We start from the raw sequence: 19,475 nt of genomic DNA, 5'->3' as shown, positions 1-19,475 counted from the left end.
GATAATATATATCCTTTTTTTTTAGATTTTTTTCATTTTCATAGCAAGTTTTATCACACAAAACAATGCCACAGATGGCGCCAGTGTAGAGGAAGCGTGCAATAGGCTTGCTGGCTGCAGGAATGTTCACCAGAGTTGTTGCCCTTGATTTGAATGTTCATTTCTAGTTCATAAGCCGCCTCCAAAGGCATTTCAGAGATTTTGTCAATACGCCCAACATAGTAAAACTGCACATTTTGGAGTGGCTTTTTATTGTGGCCAGCCTCAGGCACACGTGTGCGACAATCATGCTGTCTAATGAGCATCTTGGTATGCCACACCTGTGAAGTGCCTGGAGAAGCGCTCACTAGCACAGATTAGACAGATTAGTGAACAAGATTTGAAAGAAATCAAATAAAGTACTGTAATACAAATTATGAACGGATAGTTGTTAATCCACAGTTTAAAGTGGATTAAAGAGCTCACAGGCTTGCGTTTCCTGTGATAACTACAGTTTACCGCTTCTGCATTTTGCCAGTAGGGGGCGTGAGCAGTGACCTGATGATGAAGCGTGATCAAGGTAATCCACTTATTGGCTGTGTCCACTTTAAGGTTCTGCAGCCGACAAGGCCAGTTCCCTACCCTGTCGATGAAGGACAGACGTTCGGAGGTTCCTCCTCCAGCCGCGACCAGCTGTGTGAATTTCTTCACACTTTCTGGTTGTGTCATGTGTTCTCATGTTTACCCTGACGTCTGCCTTCCATCGCAAACGGAGAGCAAAAACACAACTAAAGTGAAGGGGAACAAAGAAAATGTGACATTAAAGAAGCAACGTTATTATTATTTTTTTAAATGTAGGTTTTACAGGAGAGAGAAGAGAGGTTCTCAGCTCAGAGCAAAACCTGATACATTCAGCAATAGGAATATTATTGATTATTATTGATTATTATTGATTATTTATTGATTACTTTTTGGCTACACTCTGACACTCTCAGCAACAACATATTACCTCCGCCGATTAGGTTTTTGCCGGCGTTTATCTGTTTTTTTGTGTTCAAAATAGCTTCAAAAGTTCTGAATGGATTTGGATGAAATTTTCAGGAATTGTCGGAAATGGGATATGGAAGAACTGATATAATTTTGGGGGCGATCCGGATCACCGCCTGGATCCAGGGATTTTTTAAAGGATTGTTTAACATTGCGCGACAATTTTCACCATTTGTGCATACAACACCAGAAAAAACAAAAAATTGGAAAAAGTTTCCAACAGGTTCTACAAAATCTTTCATGCATACGCAAATGGTGATTAATCATGATTAATTAAGTGGAAAACTGTGATTAATTCACTCAAAATGTTTCATCGTTTGACAGCCCTAAAAAAACAAGAAAAAATTCATTTTAAAAAATTTTCAACGGAAAAAACGGAATTTAGGAAAAAATGAAACGGATTTCATAAGCACCTATATATGTATTATTTTATCACATATATGACTTATACCCTGCGATTGGCTGGCGACCAGTCCAGGGTGTACCCCGCCTGTCGCCTGAAGTCAGCTGGGATAGGCTCCAGCATGCCCCCGCGACCCTAAAAGAGGAGAAGCGGCATAGAAAAAGGATGGATGGATGGATATATGACTTAATGCAGTAAAACAATGTAGCATCCTGCGTGGTATCAAGCTGTCTACTAGTTTCCTAGATCTACTCTACGCGTCTTAGAATGATGGTATGGGGTTTCATTTCAGGGCTTAATAAGTAGCGATCGCTGATCACTGATCTTTTATTTTGCAGCTGTTTGTGTCACTTACTGACAAAACTTAGATGTGGCCATTTGTGTGTGTGTGTGTGTTATATCATAGTTAGCGCAACACAATATCAGTGAACGTTATTATTGTGTTATTGTTATTGTATTGGCTTTACTGTGAGTTCTTGGCTGCATGCGTTTCATTCTCCTTAACTATCTTTGTTATGAGGGCAAAAAGCCTTGACGAATTAATGACCCAAGCAGACTACACTGGCCGCATGGTGGCCTAGGGTTAGCATGTTGGCCACACAGTCAGGAGATCGGGAAGATCTGGGTCCGACTCTCCACTTGGGCATCTCTGTGTAGAGTGCGTGCGTGGGTTTTCTCTCGGTACTCCAGTTTCCTCCCACATTCCAAAAACATGCATGTTAGGTTAAGTGGCGACTCAAAATTGTCCATTGGTATGAATGTGAGTGTGAATACCCTGCGATTGGCTGGCAACTAGTCCAGCGTGTACCCCGCCTCTCACCTGAAGTCAGCTGGGATAGGCTCCAGCATACCCACGACCCTAGTGAGGATAAGCGGCATAGAAGACGGATGGACAGACTAAACTGACATAATGTGCAATTTATTTATTTATTTATTTATTATTTATCCTTTATTTAACCAGGAGAACCCCATTGAGATTAAAAATCTCTTTTTCAAGAGTGTCCTGGCCAAGAGGCAGCACAATTTACAGATTACATCAGACATTCGTACACACATAATAGTAGAAAATAAAACAATAAAAATATAAGGTCATAAAAGTAATCAGGCAAAGCATTTACAGAACGATAATTTCTCAACCCAAACATTTAAAAGTCTCTCATAAGAGTAAATTGAGACCAACTGATCCAGCTTCAAGTCAGATTGGATCTTATTCCAGGAAAATGTGCAATTATTTCTCATGAAAGAGGAAGTACTCATCAGACACATTTGTTTGCATTTATCTACCTACTTTTACAAGAAGTTTTCTTTTACAAAATATAGAGGGAAAATGTCATTTACACAGCAGATAGTGTACTGTATATTGTATGATAATGACATTATGAGGTATTAAAACAAATCCCAGTCGTCATGGAGGTTAACCAGCTGCCTAGTTATCGTACAGGAAAAATGGGTGAATTATTGCACAGTGTCTCCCTGCAGAAAGTGACTTTGTGTCACTAAAAACCTCATGTGACTTTGTCTCAGTTCTATATTGTTCAACACATTAATGTATGGTGGCCCCAAAGGGTCAGAAATGCTCAATCCTGGACTGGTGGAAGATACCCAGGGAGCCCTATACAAGACCACATTCGGGGCTGCAAATTCTTATCTTGACGCCATAGACACTGGCAAACCATGCTGTGCCACTTCCTGGAGATATGTTCATATTTTGGCAAGTGATTGTGTCATTGTCGGTTTGGAAACATTGTGAGTCCATGCGAGAGTTGTTTAGTTGTGGTCCATTCTTAAGACACAGAGGACACTTCTGTCTTGCTGGTTGACACTGAAGTCTCATCCTCCACCATGCCTCCCATGCCAAGAGTGCTCAGCATGCGGTTACGGAACTGGGAAGACAGTAAAGTTAGTCAACGAAGAAGCAACTTAAGTCAAACACAGAGATGGCGTTCTCTCCTACCTGTTTGTTCATGAGCACATAGATGACTGGGTTGAACAAGGCCGAGCTCTTAGAGAAGAAAGCAGGGATGGCCATGGCTGTGGCAGAGAACGCAGCTCGCTTGTTGAAGAAGATCCGAGCTGCAAAGCTGGCATAAGGCGTCCAAGCCACCAGGAAGCCCATCACCATCAGGATGCACATGCGTGTCACCTCCTTCTCAGCTTTTTGGGTGGAGACGGAGTCTTGCTGCTGGGCTGCAGCCTGGAAACAACAAAGTCCAAGTCATCTGGAATCCAGGAAGTTTTTAACAATTGATTCAATTGATCAGATTGAAGGTTGAAATGTCCCCATAAAAATTATTCAAATATAATTGATCAGTTCCAAGGGTGGCCAAGAGTTCCTTTTTTGTTTTCCTGTTAAGTTATGATTGACACTCCAGCGCCATAGTTCCCCCCATAGTTTGTTTTTTTTTTTTTCCCTAAGTGGCATAGTTCAGCAACAAAAGAAAAAAGGCATCAGATGGGATAACCTCAAATCTGAATTAGTCCTCTGATAAAAATCAGATATGAATCAGATATTTGCCAATGCAGCATAAAACAGACACATCTTTAGTCTGACATCATTGAAATGTGGTGATTGTCCACCCTAAAAACACACCCACGATAAATCCAAACTACAACAAATGCAGTTTAAGTATGCTTCATGAGAGGTGTATAGACCTTTAAGTAAAGATAAAAATGATGAATCATGCAGAGGTTACCTGTTGCCTGTTAGTTTTATCTGTAATATATTCTTCATTTATGTTTGTTAGTTTTTTCTCCTGTACTTAATACTGCACAGTCGTCCCTCGTTTATAGCAGTTAAAACGGTTCCAGACCCGACCACAATATATGAATTTTCACAATACAGTGTTCCCTCGTTTATCGCGGGGGATAGGTTCCCAAAATAGCCTGCAATAAGTGAAATCCGCAAAGTAGCCAACTTCATTTTTTACAATTATTATACATGATTTAAGGCGGTAAAACTCATCACCATATACTTTATACACTTTTCTAACAACGTTTTCTCGGAAAAACACTCTCCAAAAAGTTAAAATCTTTGTTTGAATTTTAATGATCAACCTACAGGCCGGACACAAGAAATTATTAAAGGGATAGTTGGGATTTTTTGACATGAAGTTGTATGACATCTTCATCAGCAGTGTACTACAGCCATTTGGTCCCATGAGTGCAGTTCTGGTCGGAGATCCATGACGAGGAATGTAGTTCCGCTTAGCTGCTTAGTTGTAGCAGGAGACAAAGGAGATTGATTGACAATGGTCTACAGCCAATCAGGACGCAGAAAACAATGGGCGTTGCAGATAGACAATAGCGGGAAGATAGAGACACTCAAGTTCCCACAATGCAATTGTTCTTAAAGGGCTAGGCTCAGCCTGTAAAAGCGTTCATATGCTGTAATAAAAAAAAAGAAGCACTAAAAAATTCCACGAAACAGCAAATTGGCGAAAGTTGAACCACAATACAGCGAGAGAACGTTGTATAGGATTCAGTGTTAAGAATTTGAATATTTTTGTAGTTAGACCATAGAAAACCTTTCTAAATGTTTTAAGTAAAGTTTTAATCGGACATGCCATTGCTGACTTCATGACTTGATGTCGTGTTAAGGTAAAGTAATGTAAGCTAATGTCTCATCAATCGGGGGAGCGATAATCGAGCCGTGATATTATAAGGGACGACTGCAATTTTTACTTAAGGTATTGTTTATGGACTTTTTTACTATTACACAATGTTTGTATTCATTTTTACTCCTGTGTTTATTTATTGATCTATTAAGTCTATATTACTGAATAAGCTATCTACAATGAATGTACTTTACTAAGCCATATTAACTGTTATAAAAATGGTAACCTGTGATATGGCAAACACGGCAAGTGAACAGTAGTTACTGAGCTATGGAGAAGGTGTAGGATTAAGTAAGATCTTCTTCTTTCTACTCCTTTTCTGACATGTTGAATTGTGCAAGTGCAAACAAGTCAATGTCACATGTACATTTCAGGAGCTCATTCAGGCTGACAAAATGATATTTTAACGGGAATTAATGTATTTGCATCATGGCCATGTGCGCATGCGTGTATTTTTCAAGTGTTCAGTAAATGTAAACAAAGTAATATCGGAGCACTTTGAAAAACATTGAAATACTTGAATAAAATTGCGTATCGACACTAAATCAGAATTGAGCTGATCTTGTCTCATGGTGTTTTTGTTCAGCTTCTGCAATTTTTTTCTAAAACTCTTGTCGAACTATAGTAAATCTCTTACCGCCTTCACAGTCAGCACCAAGTTTCCATACGTGAAGAAGATGGGGAAGACAGGGACGCAGAAGTGACAAATAAACATGTACATGACGTACGATTCATTGTTATAGCCTGGAGCCAGAGTGTAGTAGTCGGGTCCACAGGACACCTGGATCCCCTCTGGAATGTACCTGTAGCAACACAAGACATGAAGTCAACTTCTTTTTGCATGTCGTTATCTCACGTCTTACGAACAGGAAATAATACTGTATGCCATGAATATTAAAACTTGACATCACAATCATTTACACGGAAGACCATCCATCCATCCATTTTCCTCTGTTTCTTAGTGATGTGCGATGCCACTGATTTAGTTTCCGAGTAAAATTCAGGCTGGTATTGGCGATAACAATGCAAGACTGATACTTTGTGCAAAGTCACCTAACATGTCTGGTAAAAGTAGTGTTGTTTTTTTGCAAATAAAAAAACAACAAACAAACAAAAAAAAGTAGTGCATTTCATATCATAGCATAACAAACCCAATACATTTAATTAATTTATTAATTAAATGGTATCTTAAATGTTATGAATTAATGTTATTAATTAAAGACAGTAGACAATAGACGCTAAGATGTGCATGTTTGGCGTTTTGACACGTTTGACAGGCGTTTGTGCTTTTAATTATTGTAACCAGGTTAATCCCATTATTGGCTAAAGACAGCCAGATAAGACAGACAGATAAATGGGATTTGGTTCTTATTTCATTAAACTGTCCAAAACCTATTACCTTTTTATTATAGGCTTGGAAGAGACAATTTGCAAAACCACAAGCCAACAAAAGCAATGTTCAGCCGTTTTTGGTCTATTTCAATGGTCATCAATAGGCGGCCCGTGGGCCAGACCCAGCCCGCCAAAGCTTTTCATTTCATAAGCACAAATGGTGAAATCTCGTAATGCCGTTAAAAAATTCCTGGAACCAGACGGTGATCCGGGTCGCCCCCAAAATTTAATCAGTTCTTCCATATCCTATTTCTGACAATTCCTGAAAAAATTCCATCCAAATCCATTCACATCTTTTCAAGTTATTTTGAACACAAACAAACAGGCAAATGCCAGCAGAAATATAACCGTTTTGAGCTTGCGCTTTGCGCTTGGTGGAGGTGATAAATAATTGCTGTTTTGTGGTTGACGACAGTCGCTTGTATTGTTTTTTTCATTCGCTCATCTTGGTGCATGTTTGAGTTCCTTGCTCAATCCGTTCCATAATTGAATTCCACATACTGAAATGCTGTGCTTTTTCCCATAGAAGTTTTTCAAGTTTATTACAATGTGGCGCAAGGACGCCCACCCCCCTATTGAGAGATGATATTTTTGATATTGTTTTTACGTGTGTTATGTGAAAGAACTTGGTTCCTGTTGGAGAAAGCGACGGGTCCAGAGGTTTATCTTTATAATATAATATAATATAATATAATATAATATAATATAATATAATATAATATAATATAATATAATATAATATAATATAATATATACTGTATCGTGCTCTCTAGGTAGTGCAGGCAGTGAAAAAAAGTGTACAAAAATGTGGACAAAAGTGCAAAATAGTCAGGAAAAAAATATTTACAGCCACGTAATAGTCTACTTGTAGTCTACTACCACACTGTTCCAACCTGCTTTGCTGCCAACTGTCCAACCAACTCCCACCACGAATGGTTGGCAAACGCCTCCTCTTATGTCACATGGCCCTCCCATGAGGCACGACCCCCCCCCCCCACACACACACACACACAATTAATCAAATCATTAAAAATGTAAAGAAAATATCATTGCTACAAAACCAAAAAACATATTTTCCTGTTTAATAAATGAAATAGAAAAATACAATCGCTTCAGGAAGTGACGTCACGGAAGTGAAGTCTTCATCACAGAAATCTGACCAGAACTGGACTTCGGAGACCAAGTGGGGGGTAAGTGGCTGTTATTGGACTACAATGCTGATGGGGGTGTCATACAAATTCATGTCAGAAAATCCAAACTATCCCCTTAACTGTACTTTTAACTTCTTCTTTACTACAACTTATTTCCATATTTATTTCTGCTTTACATGTTGCATACTTTGCATATCTATCTGCTAATGCATTTTCTATAATGCCTACGTGAGTCGGCACCCAAATGAATTGAACAATAATCCCTATCTTCTTTAATCGAAATAATGCCTGAACTCTCTGAAATATTAAATCCTGTCTTGATTCTGAAAATGCATTTCTTAAACTGGTTAGCGCACTACTTGAATCTGAACATACTACAGCTTTCTTTGGCTTACTTTCTTCAATCCAGTTTATTGCCAGATAATATGCAATTAATTCCCCTGTAAAGACAGATAGATCATCACTAATTCTTTTATCCAGTTAGTGATGGCCTGAAGACAGTCTGGAAGAGCAGTAGAGGCTGATGTTGAGGAGGGTTTGGTTGCGAGGCAGATCTGAGTGTCATCGGCGTAATAATGAAAACCAACATCAAAATGACGAAAAATATTTCTGAGGGGAAGATTGGTGAGCATGCAGATCTGACATTGTGACTTTGAATAAATTGCAAACGGTTGGACATGTAGGAATAGAACCGCTGTAGAGCTGTGCCAGAGACCCCAATGCAGGCTAAACGATCCAGGAGGACAGTGTAAGTATCAAACACTGCGCTAAGGTCGAGGAGGACGAGAATGGAGAGAAGGCCGGAGTCTTCTGCAAGAAGGAGGTCGTTGGTGATATGAATGAGAGCTCTTTCTGTACTGTGATTGTCCGAAAACCAGACTGGAAAGGCGCAAGCTTCTTGGAAATAAACGGAAGGTTTGATATGGGTCGGTAGTTATTGAGAACAAGGAGATCCAGACCAGGATTTTTGGGTATTGGTGTAACTTGGGCGGTTTTGAGAGTAGGAGGAACAATTGAACAATTTGTGAACAATTTGAGTGATAAGAGGGGAGAGTGTTGGTAAGTATTCCTTAAGTGATGCAGTTGGATGGGGATCAAGTTGGCAGGTGGAGGACCTAGAGGACCTGATCAGATTTTTCAAGATCATTTTTATTGTGTGCTGAATGAGAGCTGGTGTTCTTACTGGTTGCTGTGACTAATTAGTGTGTTTTCTGAGCAGTACGAGCCTGTCATTTGTTTGTTGACTGGATGCACTATGTTAGAAAGTCCCCCAATCTTGCACGTGTAAGTACATTTTTGCTTTCACAAAGAATGCGTCTTCTTCGGTCGTTGCGGTCACTTGTGTGACGCAGATTGAGACTCGTGCATGAGTTTCTCTGACGCCGCAAAGACAGACATGTATTTTTTTTCTCCCTCTTTTCACCTCGTCCTTGTTCGCAAATGTTAATGCTGCGCCTAAATGCACAGAGGCGAGCATAATAATGTCAGCTCTGTGCTGCTGTGCATTTTCGCTTGGCACATAATCTCATGCAATATGTGCTCATAGACCCATTTGGCTCAGTAATAAACCTCGTATTGAATTCATTTCCACATTGATTTCTCTACGTTATGTGCCTTTGTTTTCATAATTATTTATAATTATTACGTTTACGTGTAACATTGTACTGATTATTTCCACGTTGTTGCAGCCCAAAGCACAGCAAAAGAGCATACAAATCACAGTTCACCACGCTATATTTAATAATATATTACTATTTAATAATATATCAAAGACGTTTCATTGTGCGGTTTATGTTTTTTAAGTGTGCAGCAGTAGGGGGTACATGACTTCCAGTCAGGTGTCTGAAGGGGTACGCGACTGCGAATCGTTTGGGAACCACTTGTCTAGCTTATGGAGTAAATTTCCAGGCAACAATTTATTTTTTCAGTATTTCTGAGCAATACAAGATATACTCAGTTTACTTTTTATGCAAAATATTACTAAATCCTAAAATTTGTCCAAAACATTTTTACATTTCAGCTAAATTTCCCTGTTGTGGGATAAATAAAGTAGAATCTAATCTAACATTCACTGTATTTGCAAGTAATCAGTGAAGCAGGTCACTGGCATGTTATTGGTGCAGCTGCAGAAGGGGACACTCAAGTCAGTCTTCATTATGCTTTGCAGTTACATTAAATCGTTTAACCACTTTCTTTTCTCCTGAATTCTATCACCAGAGGTTTTGGCCCTTTGACAATCACACTTCGAGGTCTGTTTCTGCATGAAGACACAATGTACAAAATCATTGAAAACAACCACAGCAATTATAGTTTCTTTACAATTCTGCATGGAAGGAAAACACAAAAATTAGTAAACCTAATTTAATGAAATAACGGCATTTCTATCCCATTATATCTGACGTCAAGGATTTACAGCATTAGTGTTTGGGGGGGCGGGAGTCTTGTTGTAATCAAAGTGCAGTTAAAACTGTACTATAAATAGTTCATGTTTATGTTAACGTTTCATGAATTATTAATATGTATCTTTAAAGCAAGTTAAGTGAGATTAACTCTGATACAGTTAATGAAAGCTGTCATTGCACACAATATTTAAGTGTTACATTATGTTGTCTATTCGTTTTTTAAAATCCTGCACAGTAATCACATAAACCGATTCATATTCGTCATATTACAAATGTCTTCAACACACGAACAGGAAGTCATCTGTTACCCAGATTCCATAAGTGTGACCATTCACACAAGCGGGATTTCCAGCGCAAGGAGCTTGCCATTATCTGCTTAGTGTCCAGAAATTGTCACGAGCAAGCTGTTGAAGCGGAGAGGTTTGGCCCGTCCTAATCTCCAATCCTCACAAATTGGATTCACAGCTCGTACGCAATTGCGAGGTGTTGAGTAGGCTGTGGGTGTGTTGCAGGGCGTCTGTGCACACGTTAGAGGTGACTCCTGTCCCCCTCAATTGCCATCGTCTTCAAACATGATTAGAGCAGCTGACAGGTCAAAGAGCTCAGCTCACCTCTGACGGAAGAAAGTGAAGGGCAAACACAGTTAATCAACCTTTTATTTTATTGCTGTTCAACAGGAAGCACAATGAATCCCCATGAGAACTTGAATTAAGGTAACAAACGTCCAAATCAGTACATAGAGTTCCCTGCACGAGTATTCGAACAGTGAGGTCAGTCGTTTGGGTTTGACATCAACAGACACATGAGATCTGTGACCAACGTTTCAGCTTTTTTTTTTCTTGCAGGTATTTACATCTGGATCGGATGCACAAACAATAAATAGCACTGAATTTCTACGCTCAGTTTCAGATTGGGTAGGATAGCTTTTGCCTGTGTAGACTGCATTTAGAGGTGAAATTAACATGAAAACCAGACAGCTGTCTTTACAACAGTACTTATACACCTATACAGTAGGTATTTGTATCTACTTACAAATACTGTTCATACAGGCATACCACCATACTGATGGTATGTATATACTGTATGTACAATGCATATGCCTGCATACATACAGTATATACTTATGTATGTGGTACACATACCCGTATGTACGTATATGCATACTACATACACACAAATACTGTACCTAGACAAAAAGAAATACATGCATACATGGTGTGCATGTGCATGCATACTTATGTCCAGTATGTGCAGTATGCACATTCATACTTAATATACACTACATGCATGCATTCATACGTACGTAGGTATGCATACGCTACAAATGCGCACATTCATACTATACATAGATGCATTATACATACAGTACATACTCATGTATGTGGAATACATACAGTATATACTGGATATAGCGTACATACATACTTACAGTATGTACTGTATGTTAACAACGTACAGCAGCTGTATGTGTGTATACTATATATTCACATACATACTGTACATGCATACATACGTAGGTTGTAATAGTGTTTTGCGTATGTGGGCCATCTGCTTCTACTCGCTGAGCAGTAAATAGGATTGATGGAGAAGCTTGGGGCCGCTCATAAACCCCAGGCAGGTGAGAAGTCACACGTAAACACTTAATTGGGATTAGCGAGCCGCTTGACAGCAATGCAAGTGTTTAGCACACTTGGGTGGCAGGAAGCAGGGCATCGACAGCAAACAGGAAGTGAAACTAAGCCGTCAGTAGGTCAGGAAGACACGTGATAGCCTATAACTGATCTGAAACAGAGTGGACCACATTTGCGGATGCTTTTTATAGTTGTTTTCATGGATTGCATCGTATGCGTTTTGCATCTGACGGGAATTTGTACTGAAGTGTTGAACACCGTTTAGAAAAGCACCATTTAAATTTTACGGGGTGTGACCACCTTCACTGATGTGCTCATGCTTACCCTGTTAATGTATGACTTCAACAAATATGACAGCTAACAACCATTATTTTCCATAAGAAGACTAAGCTGTCACAGAAAAGGTGTTTTAGGTCACTGTGTCGCAGTGATATAAACGTTATATAAGTGACCACTTTCTCCCTCTAGTCCTCTTTAATGCCTGGCAGGAAGCTTGCGCTCATCTCAAATGGCCCGGACACATTCAAGTCTAATCAGAAGTGTCAAGTAGAGGTGGGATTTATGGCACTTTCAAGGGAGTCGGATCTTGAAGTGCCGTTCCTTTCAAAGAGCCGTTCAAAAGGCTTGTTGTATTTTTTTTTTTACTTTTTAGGAGTAAGTCATTTGAAACGGAAACTATTAATGGTAGCAGGTATGACGTTAAGATTTGGACATTTCTTTATGAAATACAGGGCAGCACGGCAGAGTATTAGGACCACATTGAAAAAAAAAATAATCTGATATTTTGAGAATGAAGTCGTAAATAGAATAATGTCGTAAATTTACGAGAATAAAGTCGTTAATGAAGGCATTTTAAGGGTTAAATAATACATTTAAATTAAATTAAATAAATTAAATAAAACATGTACACATTCGGGCAAAAAAGTTGAAAAAAGTAATTAATTCATCAATTAATTAAATTAATCTGTTATGTTTTTATTGCGGTCTTTGGGACTTCAACAGAGGGTTGATATTTGTTGTTATTATACTGCATGTGTATATTAATATTCGTGCACAGTTCCTTCATGAGCTCTTTTCGCACATCTTTATTAACATAGTTGCTTAGAACGTGGAGAAATTATTACAAATATAATGTTACATAAGACTGGAATGACAAAATGGGTGGGAGAATGAACAGAATAAGAATTTCATTGCTTAGTATAACTGCCTTCAAAATTGTGGTTGTGGTCTTCAATATCAGGGGGAATGAGGTGAAGCTCCAGACCAGGCGAAGTTCCAGATTATTATATTTTTTATTTTGTTTCTATGATTGTGTCAACTATAACATGTACAACTAGTGCAACGTTTGTACTGGCTCTTGTATGCAATGTGTCTATTCGGCCAGCAGAGGGCCCCCTAAATTTCAAAATTGCCATTTGCTTCCCCCCCATTACATTAAAAAAAGACCGTTGCTCCAACTTCAATTACAATTAATACAATTGTAATAAGGCAATTGATACGTGAGTCATGTAATTAATACAATTACAGTTGGATTGTTTTAAAAACAAAACTAAAGCACCCCAATAAGCAGATACACATTTTTTTAAAGTGCTTGTCCACTGAGCAACATACACTTTTTTCCACCTTGCTGCCCAGCAACAATAGAAATCTCTTGTGCATTTTAAATAGCGCTCCATCTCGAATTGCTGCTGTCTGTGACGAGTTGATTTTCTGTCATTTGGTGGGTGTGCAACCCTGTGAAGGTCTGAATTGCTTCTTGATCTGCAGCCTTCCGTTTCAGTGCTGCACAAGGTAAGTCACTGGCTGGCGTGCAGAGAATTCTGAGTCTCTGCAAAGGGAAAATGACATTTAAAGTGTACTCAGTACCAGGGATGTTCCCATCAGGGTTTTATGCTGCCCATTCCGATACCGATCACCCATGAGTGAGGTCAGGCGATACCGCTCACACGCATTAACTGTACATTTTTCAGTTTATTTGTGATGACTGCTATTGGCCAGGGCCGACATTTGACAATTCCAAGGGGCCAGGAAAATAGGTAATTATTAAAAAATAAACTTTTTGTCAGATAGGGTTTTTTGTAAAATGATTTGACACAAACCTGGATTTAATTTGATGTATGTTTTGGAGTAATGAATACATGGTAAATAAATTGTTAAATATATTCTGATTCTCGCAATACGGGATCCTTGCCGGCTCAATGCGGTCGTTGGCAACCCTACGTGACACAGCACACATGCAGGGTTTGCTGCCGCCAATCATTTTTTGTGATCGGCTTTGAAAGGCATTTATCGGCATATGTCGATCACGTGTTTATGGAAATCGGCCGACACTAATCGGCGCACACACACAAACCATTCAATGTATTGAGCAGACTGGCAACTTATTCATTTAGAGAGCTTTTTCCAAGCAACTGGAAATTGCAACAATTGGTCGTACCTGTCTTAAAGTTCCAGGAGTGACACTGACAGCATAGATCATCCACAGTGGCACCATGAGTATTGACGACAGGGCCAACACTCCTCCAATCATGTAGCCCCACCATGGGTATTCATACGTGTTGTTGAATTTGAGGGGTTTGTATTTGGCCAAGTTATACAGTAGCATGCACTGAAAGAAACAGTGACAGTAAAAGTACTCATTATGGCTCAAAAAAGCATGTTTTGGAGTGATATGAATACATGGGAAACAAATTCTTCAATGAATTACTTTAATATAGAAAGAAAAAGTTTGGGTCCTCTCCTTTAAAAGGTAGCAGCTGTACCGTGACACCACCAGCAACTGACAGGTGACAGGCATGCTGTCAATCATTGTGGCAACGAGTGTGGTGTCTCATCTCTCCTGCCTCGGGCTGACTTGGTGCTCCATGCCTCACGGCAGCGATGCATAGCTTTTGCGCATTTGCTAAGAATGTGGACCCCTGTGCAAAATGGGAGGGCTGCGAACAAGGAGGGGCGGCTGTGGTTGTTATACTTACGGTGCAAACAGCTGGTGAAGAGTACCGCCAACAATATTTCACAACAGGCCACGGTCGGTAGCCAATCATGTCCTCTATGTTATTATACAGACGGTCAGCGCCTTCAGAAAACAAATCATGTTAGACTAATACAAATGGTGCTATAAAACCTAGCAATAGAAGCCCCATCCATCTTGCTATAGCTTACGGCTTACGGCAGCTTACCGTAGACCCATCCGATGCAGATGGATTCAAGAGTGACAAAAACGACAACGATCCCACTGCAGCCATAATAGTCAAACAACAGGAAAACATAGAAGCCTCCCTGCAAGCAAGCAGAGGAAGTTTCACTTTCACTTTCACAAGATATTTTTCATGGCATTTCTTGGCAGGTAAGTTCCACACGGCAGACGTGTTTGTTTTTGTTTTGGCACGCCTGCATTCCAATTATTAATCATTATTAATCAATTGATTTTATTTGTACAATATGTCAAGGGCCAATAAAAAATTAGGTGTGGGGCAAAAATGGCCCCCCGGCCCCACTGTGGCTACCCGTGCTCTACGTGAAGGTTAGTTGCCAGTTAAACGGTAGTTGATATGTTGAAGACATTTCACTACCAGCTCACCTGTGTAACCATCGTAAGGCCAATGAAGAAGCTTCCAGCGCAGATGGCAAGAAGAAGGAGCTGACGCCGACATTTATTGGCAAAGAAGGAAGGGAATATGTCGCAGATGCTGGTGACCAGCGTCTCTACATAAGCAAACTGGGACGAGTACACAGATTGTGTTTGTGAGCTACATGATTCTATCCGACATAGATCTTGTCTCAGGCAGAGTCTCAGTCTTGCCTCGCTGTCTAGTCCTACGAAGATGATCATTACAAAGAATGAAACGGCCCAAAGTTGAGGGAGGGGCATCAGAGCCACAGCACGAGGGTAAGCAATGAATGCCAGTCCAGGACCTGCACCACATATCATGTCAAAAAGTCAAATAAAACAGCTATGGACCTTCCATGAAAACAATGCACTGTCAAGCCTCCATACCTGATTCAGCCGCCATGGATATGTCCATACCTTGCTCCTTGGCCATGAAGCCAAGCACAGAAAAGATGGCAAAGCCGGCCACCAAGCTGGTCAAACTGTTTATTAGGCACAGCAACATGCTGTCCCTGTTGGGTAAAATATAAGTCAAAATATAAGTCATCTAGTGCAGTGATCCCCAACACCTGGGTCATTTGGTACCGGGCCGCACGGAAAGAAAAAATAATTTCCATGATGTTTTATTTTGAAAAGCGACCGGATTCTCTCTGTTACATCCGTCTCACTTGACGCATGTCCATTGTGCGTGTGCTAACTTTATCTCTTGCCGCACAGATAGACTACTACTGTATTTTTACCATTTTTCTTTCACCTCTTATTTGGTCTCAAATGCTGATACTATGTGGAAATGCATAAAAGTAAGTTTTGATGGCTTATTGACTGGTAATGTGCATATTTGTCTCAAGTGAATTCATGCTAGCACACTGCCTCTTACCACACACGTCAAACAGCGATGTAATCATCTGGAAAAACTCCAGAGATTAACTCAATTAGATCGCTATAATGTACGAACCCCAACCCAAACACCCCCCACCCCTGGTCCGCGGGAGATTTGTGGGAACACAAGCCGGTCCGTGGGTCAAAAAAGGTTGGGGACCACTGTACTAGTGTACCTCCGTCTGGGATTTGGGGACTGGGCTCCTTGCTGGGGCTCACGGGTTGCTGCCTGGATAGTGGCGAGGCGTACGGGTGTGTTCATTGTATTCCCAAATTGTCCAGATTTACCTTGAAATACGTACCTGTAGCAATTGTTGTTGTACTTGTTGTAGCTACTTAAAGAGATCAGAACCCCAACACCGATTGCATAGGAGTAGAGGACCTGGCCTGCGGCATCCATCCAAACCTGCAGGTGAGGCATGTTCACTTAGTGAGACAGCAGCTCCGTCTCCTACAATTAGCATGGTGATAGGACTCAGCTTGTAAGAGCAAAACTTCTGATACCGCTGGATCACTGAGGCGCGTCGGGTCTGGATAGAGGTAGAAGGTTATCCCATCTTTGGCTCCTGGTAATGTCAGACCACGAACAAGCAATGCCAAAAGCATGACGTATGGAAACGTGGCAGTGAAGTAGACTACCTAGATAAAAGCCATGTTCCAGAAAGTTCAAAACAATCTATGTGCCACATTTATTACTGTTATTCATGTTGTTCAAAGCAAGAATGAGGAAGTTTTAAATGAATTAATAATTACATTACCGTAGTTGTAAACATCCATTTGTTAAAAGACAAATATATGAGACGTGAACACAGGTCTTTCTCTTTCTCTGTGCGTTGTAAAGATATAAGAACAGCTAAAAAGAGGCAGTTAAGAATGCACGTAATGTGACGCACCTATTCTGCCTATAAAGCCTTCAGAAAAATCCTCCAAAAAACGCCAAAAACATTGTTATTATTATTGCTATTAACGTTGTTGCGCCCAAGAACTACGTTACTGGCATAGTGACACCTCGCCACACCACACCGGCTAGCTACAAGCCAGTTAGCGACTAGCTTCACCACACACTCACTCACGATGCATCAGGCCACTTAGCAAAAGGTAACGCTACATATTGGAGCCACTGCATGAGTTTGTCATGCTCCACAGGACAGGAATTGTCACTTCCTGGAACAGCGGGCAATATCGAGGGAAGATAAACATCATAACAAAGCTTTCAGATGATCCTAACGACCTTCAGCCATTGACACCGAACCATATTTTGCTCCTGAAAGGCAAGCCAATTTTGCCCCCCCGGATTGTTACAGCAAGAAGACGTTTATTCTAGAAGAAGGTGGAAGCAAGTGCAATACATAGCAGATTTGTTTTGGAAACGCTGGATAAAGGAGTACCTGTCTTTGCTCCAACAATGACAGATTTGGAATAAAAAGAAGAGGAGCTTCATGCCTGGAGATATCGCGGTGCTTGCAGATTCTGGAGCTCCACGTAATTCATGGCTGCTAGGCAGAGTGTTGGAGACATTTCCGGATAAAGAAGGATTAGTACGCGCAGTGCGAATAAAAACCAAAACTAATATTTTAGAAAGACCAGTGACTAAACTTTGTCTTGTGCAGAAATCAGAAAATCTTTAAAAGAATTAGTGATACAGTAATGTTGGGCTCGAGTGTGTTCATTTGTTTAGGTCAGCCTGCCCTCAGCAATTAGGGGCGGCTGTGTTATGTTTATATCTGTATGTGTTTTCCGTGCACTGCTTGGTGTGATCAGTAGAGGGAACTAAGTTACACTGTTGGCTAATGCTTAAAATGACCAAAATATGGCAAAACACTATGAATGTACTACATGCTCACAGCATAAAATCATAAAACCTTGTTGGAGGTTTCTGGAGGTGTTTTAATAGCCGCCTTTCTAGGCAGAATAGATGTGTCCCATTACAGTACGTGCATTAATTACCTGCCTCCTTTAGCAGTTTTTTTTTTACATCTTCAGAACGCACAGAAAAGAGACAGACGTGTGTTTATGTCTCACATAAGAGTTGTGGATGATGGGCAAAATAATTTTTTTTAAATGCAGTTTTCCTTTGACCTGCGTCACACGACCATCCAAATTGTTATTTGATAGAAAAAGTGGTTGAAAAGAAAATGACATCACTACATTCATAATCTCTTAGTACTGCCCATAAAATCAAGGTAATCCATGTTGTAAACTAAATGTTTGTGACAAAAACACAACAACTAAAGGAGCTTGCATATAAACAGATATTATGTTTACAAAAAATACATTTCCAGGTTAGCAGTGATCTTGGCATAATTTTTATTTTTATTTTTTTTTTTATTTACTCTACAGCTGCAATGGAAAGGTTTCATAAGGAGCACCAATACAAACCACTAATGATGCAGGGTTGCCTTGACAACAACAGAGCTGCTTCTCATCTTTTACCAGCCAGCGTTTTTAAAGTCACGTTTGTTGTTGTCAATTGTGGTTGTTGTGACAATCGCTGTTTCCAATAGAATATGATTGAATATTAAAAGCAACTATGTTTCAGGTATTGAAATTGAAAGTTCTTCACCTTGCCGGTGGTCTTTACGCCCTTCCAGATGCAGAAGTAGCATATAATCCAGGAAAGCAGAAGACAAAGGGCCAAGTCCCAGCGAATGTTTCCCATGACTTCAATTCCACTTGATCGTCCTAAAATTCTCCTCCTGTGACAGAAATCAGTCAAACACACGCGCACGCACGCACACACACTCATGACGTGGTACTTACTCCCAATACTCTTCCACTGAAGATGTGGCATTTGTGTTCTCTTGCAGAGTTTCATTGTGCCCCAGGCACGCATCTTACATACAAGATGAGAGTCTAATTAGCACACATCAGTGCATGTTTTACCAAAAAGAAAAAAATCTTGGTACCTGTGTTCCAGCTATGGAGACAGTTAGCCCACGGAAGCTCCGATTGGAAGGACGAGAACAAGAAGAGGAAGCTCCAGGCCAGTATCACGATGTAATAAATCACTGTATAGAGAGTAACTACCTGGCTGCCATATCCTATACCTGTGTGTGTGTGTGTGTGTGTGTATACAGAGCATGCTTATTCCCACCTACATACTGTATATCGATAGATGTAATTCATGTAATTCACCTTGAAAAAGGGGGCAGATTTTTCTCCAGCATGTTATTCCACCCTGACTGGTGTACTGGCCCAGTGATGTCTCCAGAATGAAGAGGGGGATGCCACAGGTGAGCAGGAACAAGAGATATGGTAGGAGGAAGACTCCTTTTAAACCACAAGTCAATCTGTTAGTTCAATGGTTCTCGTGCCATTTCAGTTTAGCTTGAAATATGTGGCTTGTACTATGAGGTGAATTAACAAG

General features: G+C 40.2%; 2 protein-coding genes across 2 annotated transcripts; both read right to left on the bottom strand.

Annotated features, from left to right (window-relative positions):
• Positions 1-3,213: 3,213 nt before the first annotated feature.
• On the bottom strand, positions 3,214-5,857 carry LOC129186490 (green-sensitive opsin-like; the record flags this gene model as incomplete). Its single annotated transcript, XM_054784807.1, has 3 exons — positions 3,214-3,312; positions 3,384-3,623; positions 5,681-5,857. Coding segments are annotated over 3 exons (516 nt in total), but the record flags the coding sequence as incomplete, so codon positions are not given.
• A 4,634-nt stretch (positions 5,858-10,491) lies between these two features.
• Positions 10,492-18,927, bottom strand: LOC129186080 (sodium- and chloride-dependent GABA transporter 2-like). The gene is made up of 11 exons (XM_054783926.1): positions 18,869-18,927; positions 18,672-18,804; positions 16,613-16,747; positions 16,411-16,514; positions 15,617-15,741; positions 15,422-15,534; positions 15,200-15,337; positions 14,799-14,898; positions 14,595-14,695; positions 14,057-14,227; positions 10,492-10,601 (listed from the first exon to the last, which is right to left on the bottom strand). The coding sequence occupies exons 2-11, from the start codon at positions 18,765-18,767 to the stop codon at positions 10,596-10,598; spliced, it is 1,089 nt and encodes a 362-aa protein (XP_054639901.1). The 5' UTR covers positions 18,768-18,804; positions 18,869-18,927; the 3' UTR covers positions 10,492-10,595.
• Positions 18,928-19,475: the final 548 nt, after the last annotated feature.

This window comes from Dunckerocampus dactyliophorus, chromosome 8, assembly GCF_027744805.1.
Source record: "Dunckerocampus dactyliophorus isolate RoL2022-P2 chromosome 8, RoL_Ddac_1.1, whole genome shotgun sequence".
In the NCBI taxonomy this organism is placed as follows: Eukaryota; Metazoa; Chordata; class Actinopteri; order Syngnathiformes; family Syngnathidae; genus Dunckerocampus; species Dunckerocampus dactyliophorus.
Note: the sequence above shows the minus strand (reverse complement) of the source record. Positions and strands in the feature narration are given on the sequence as shown.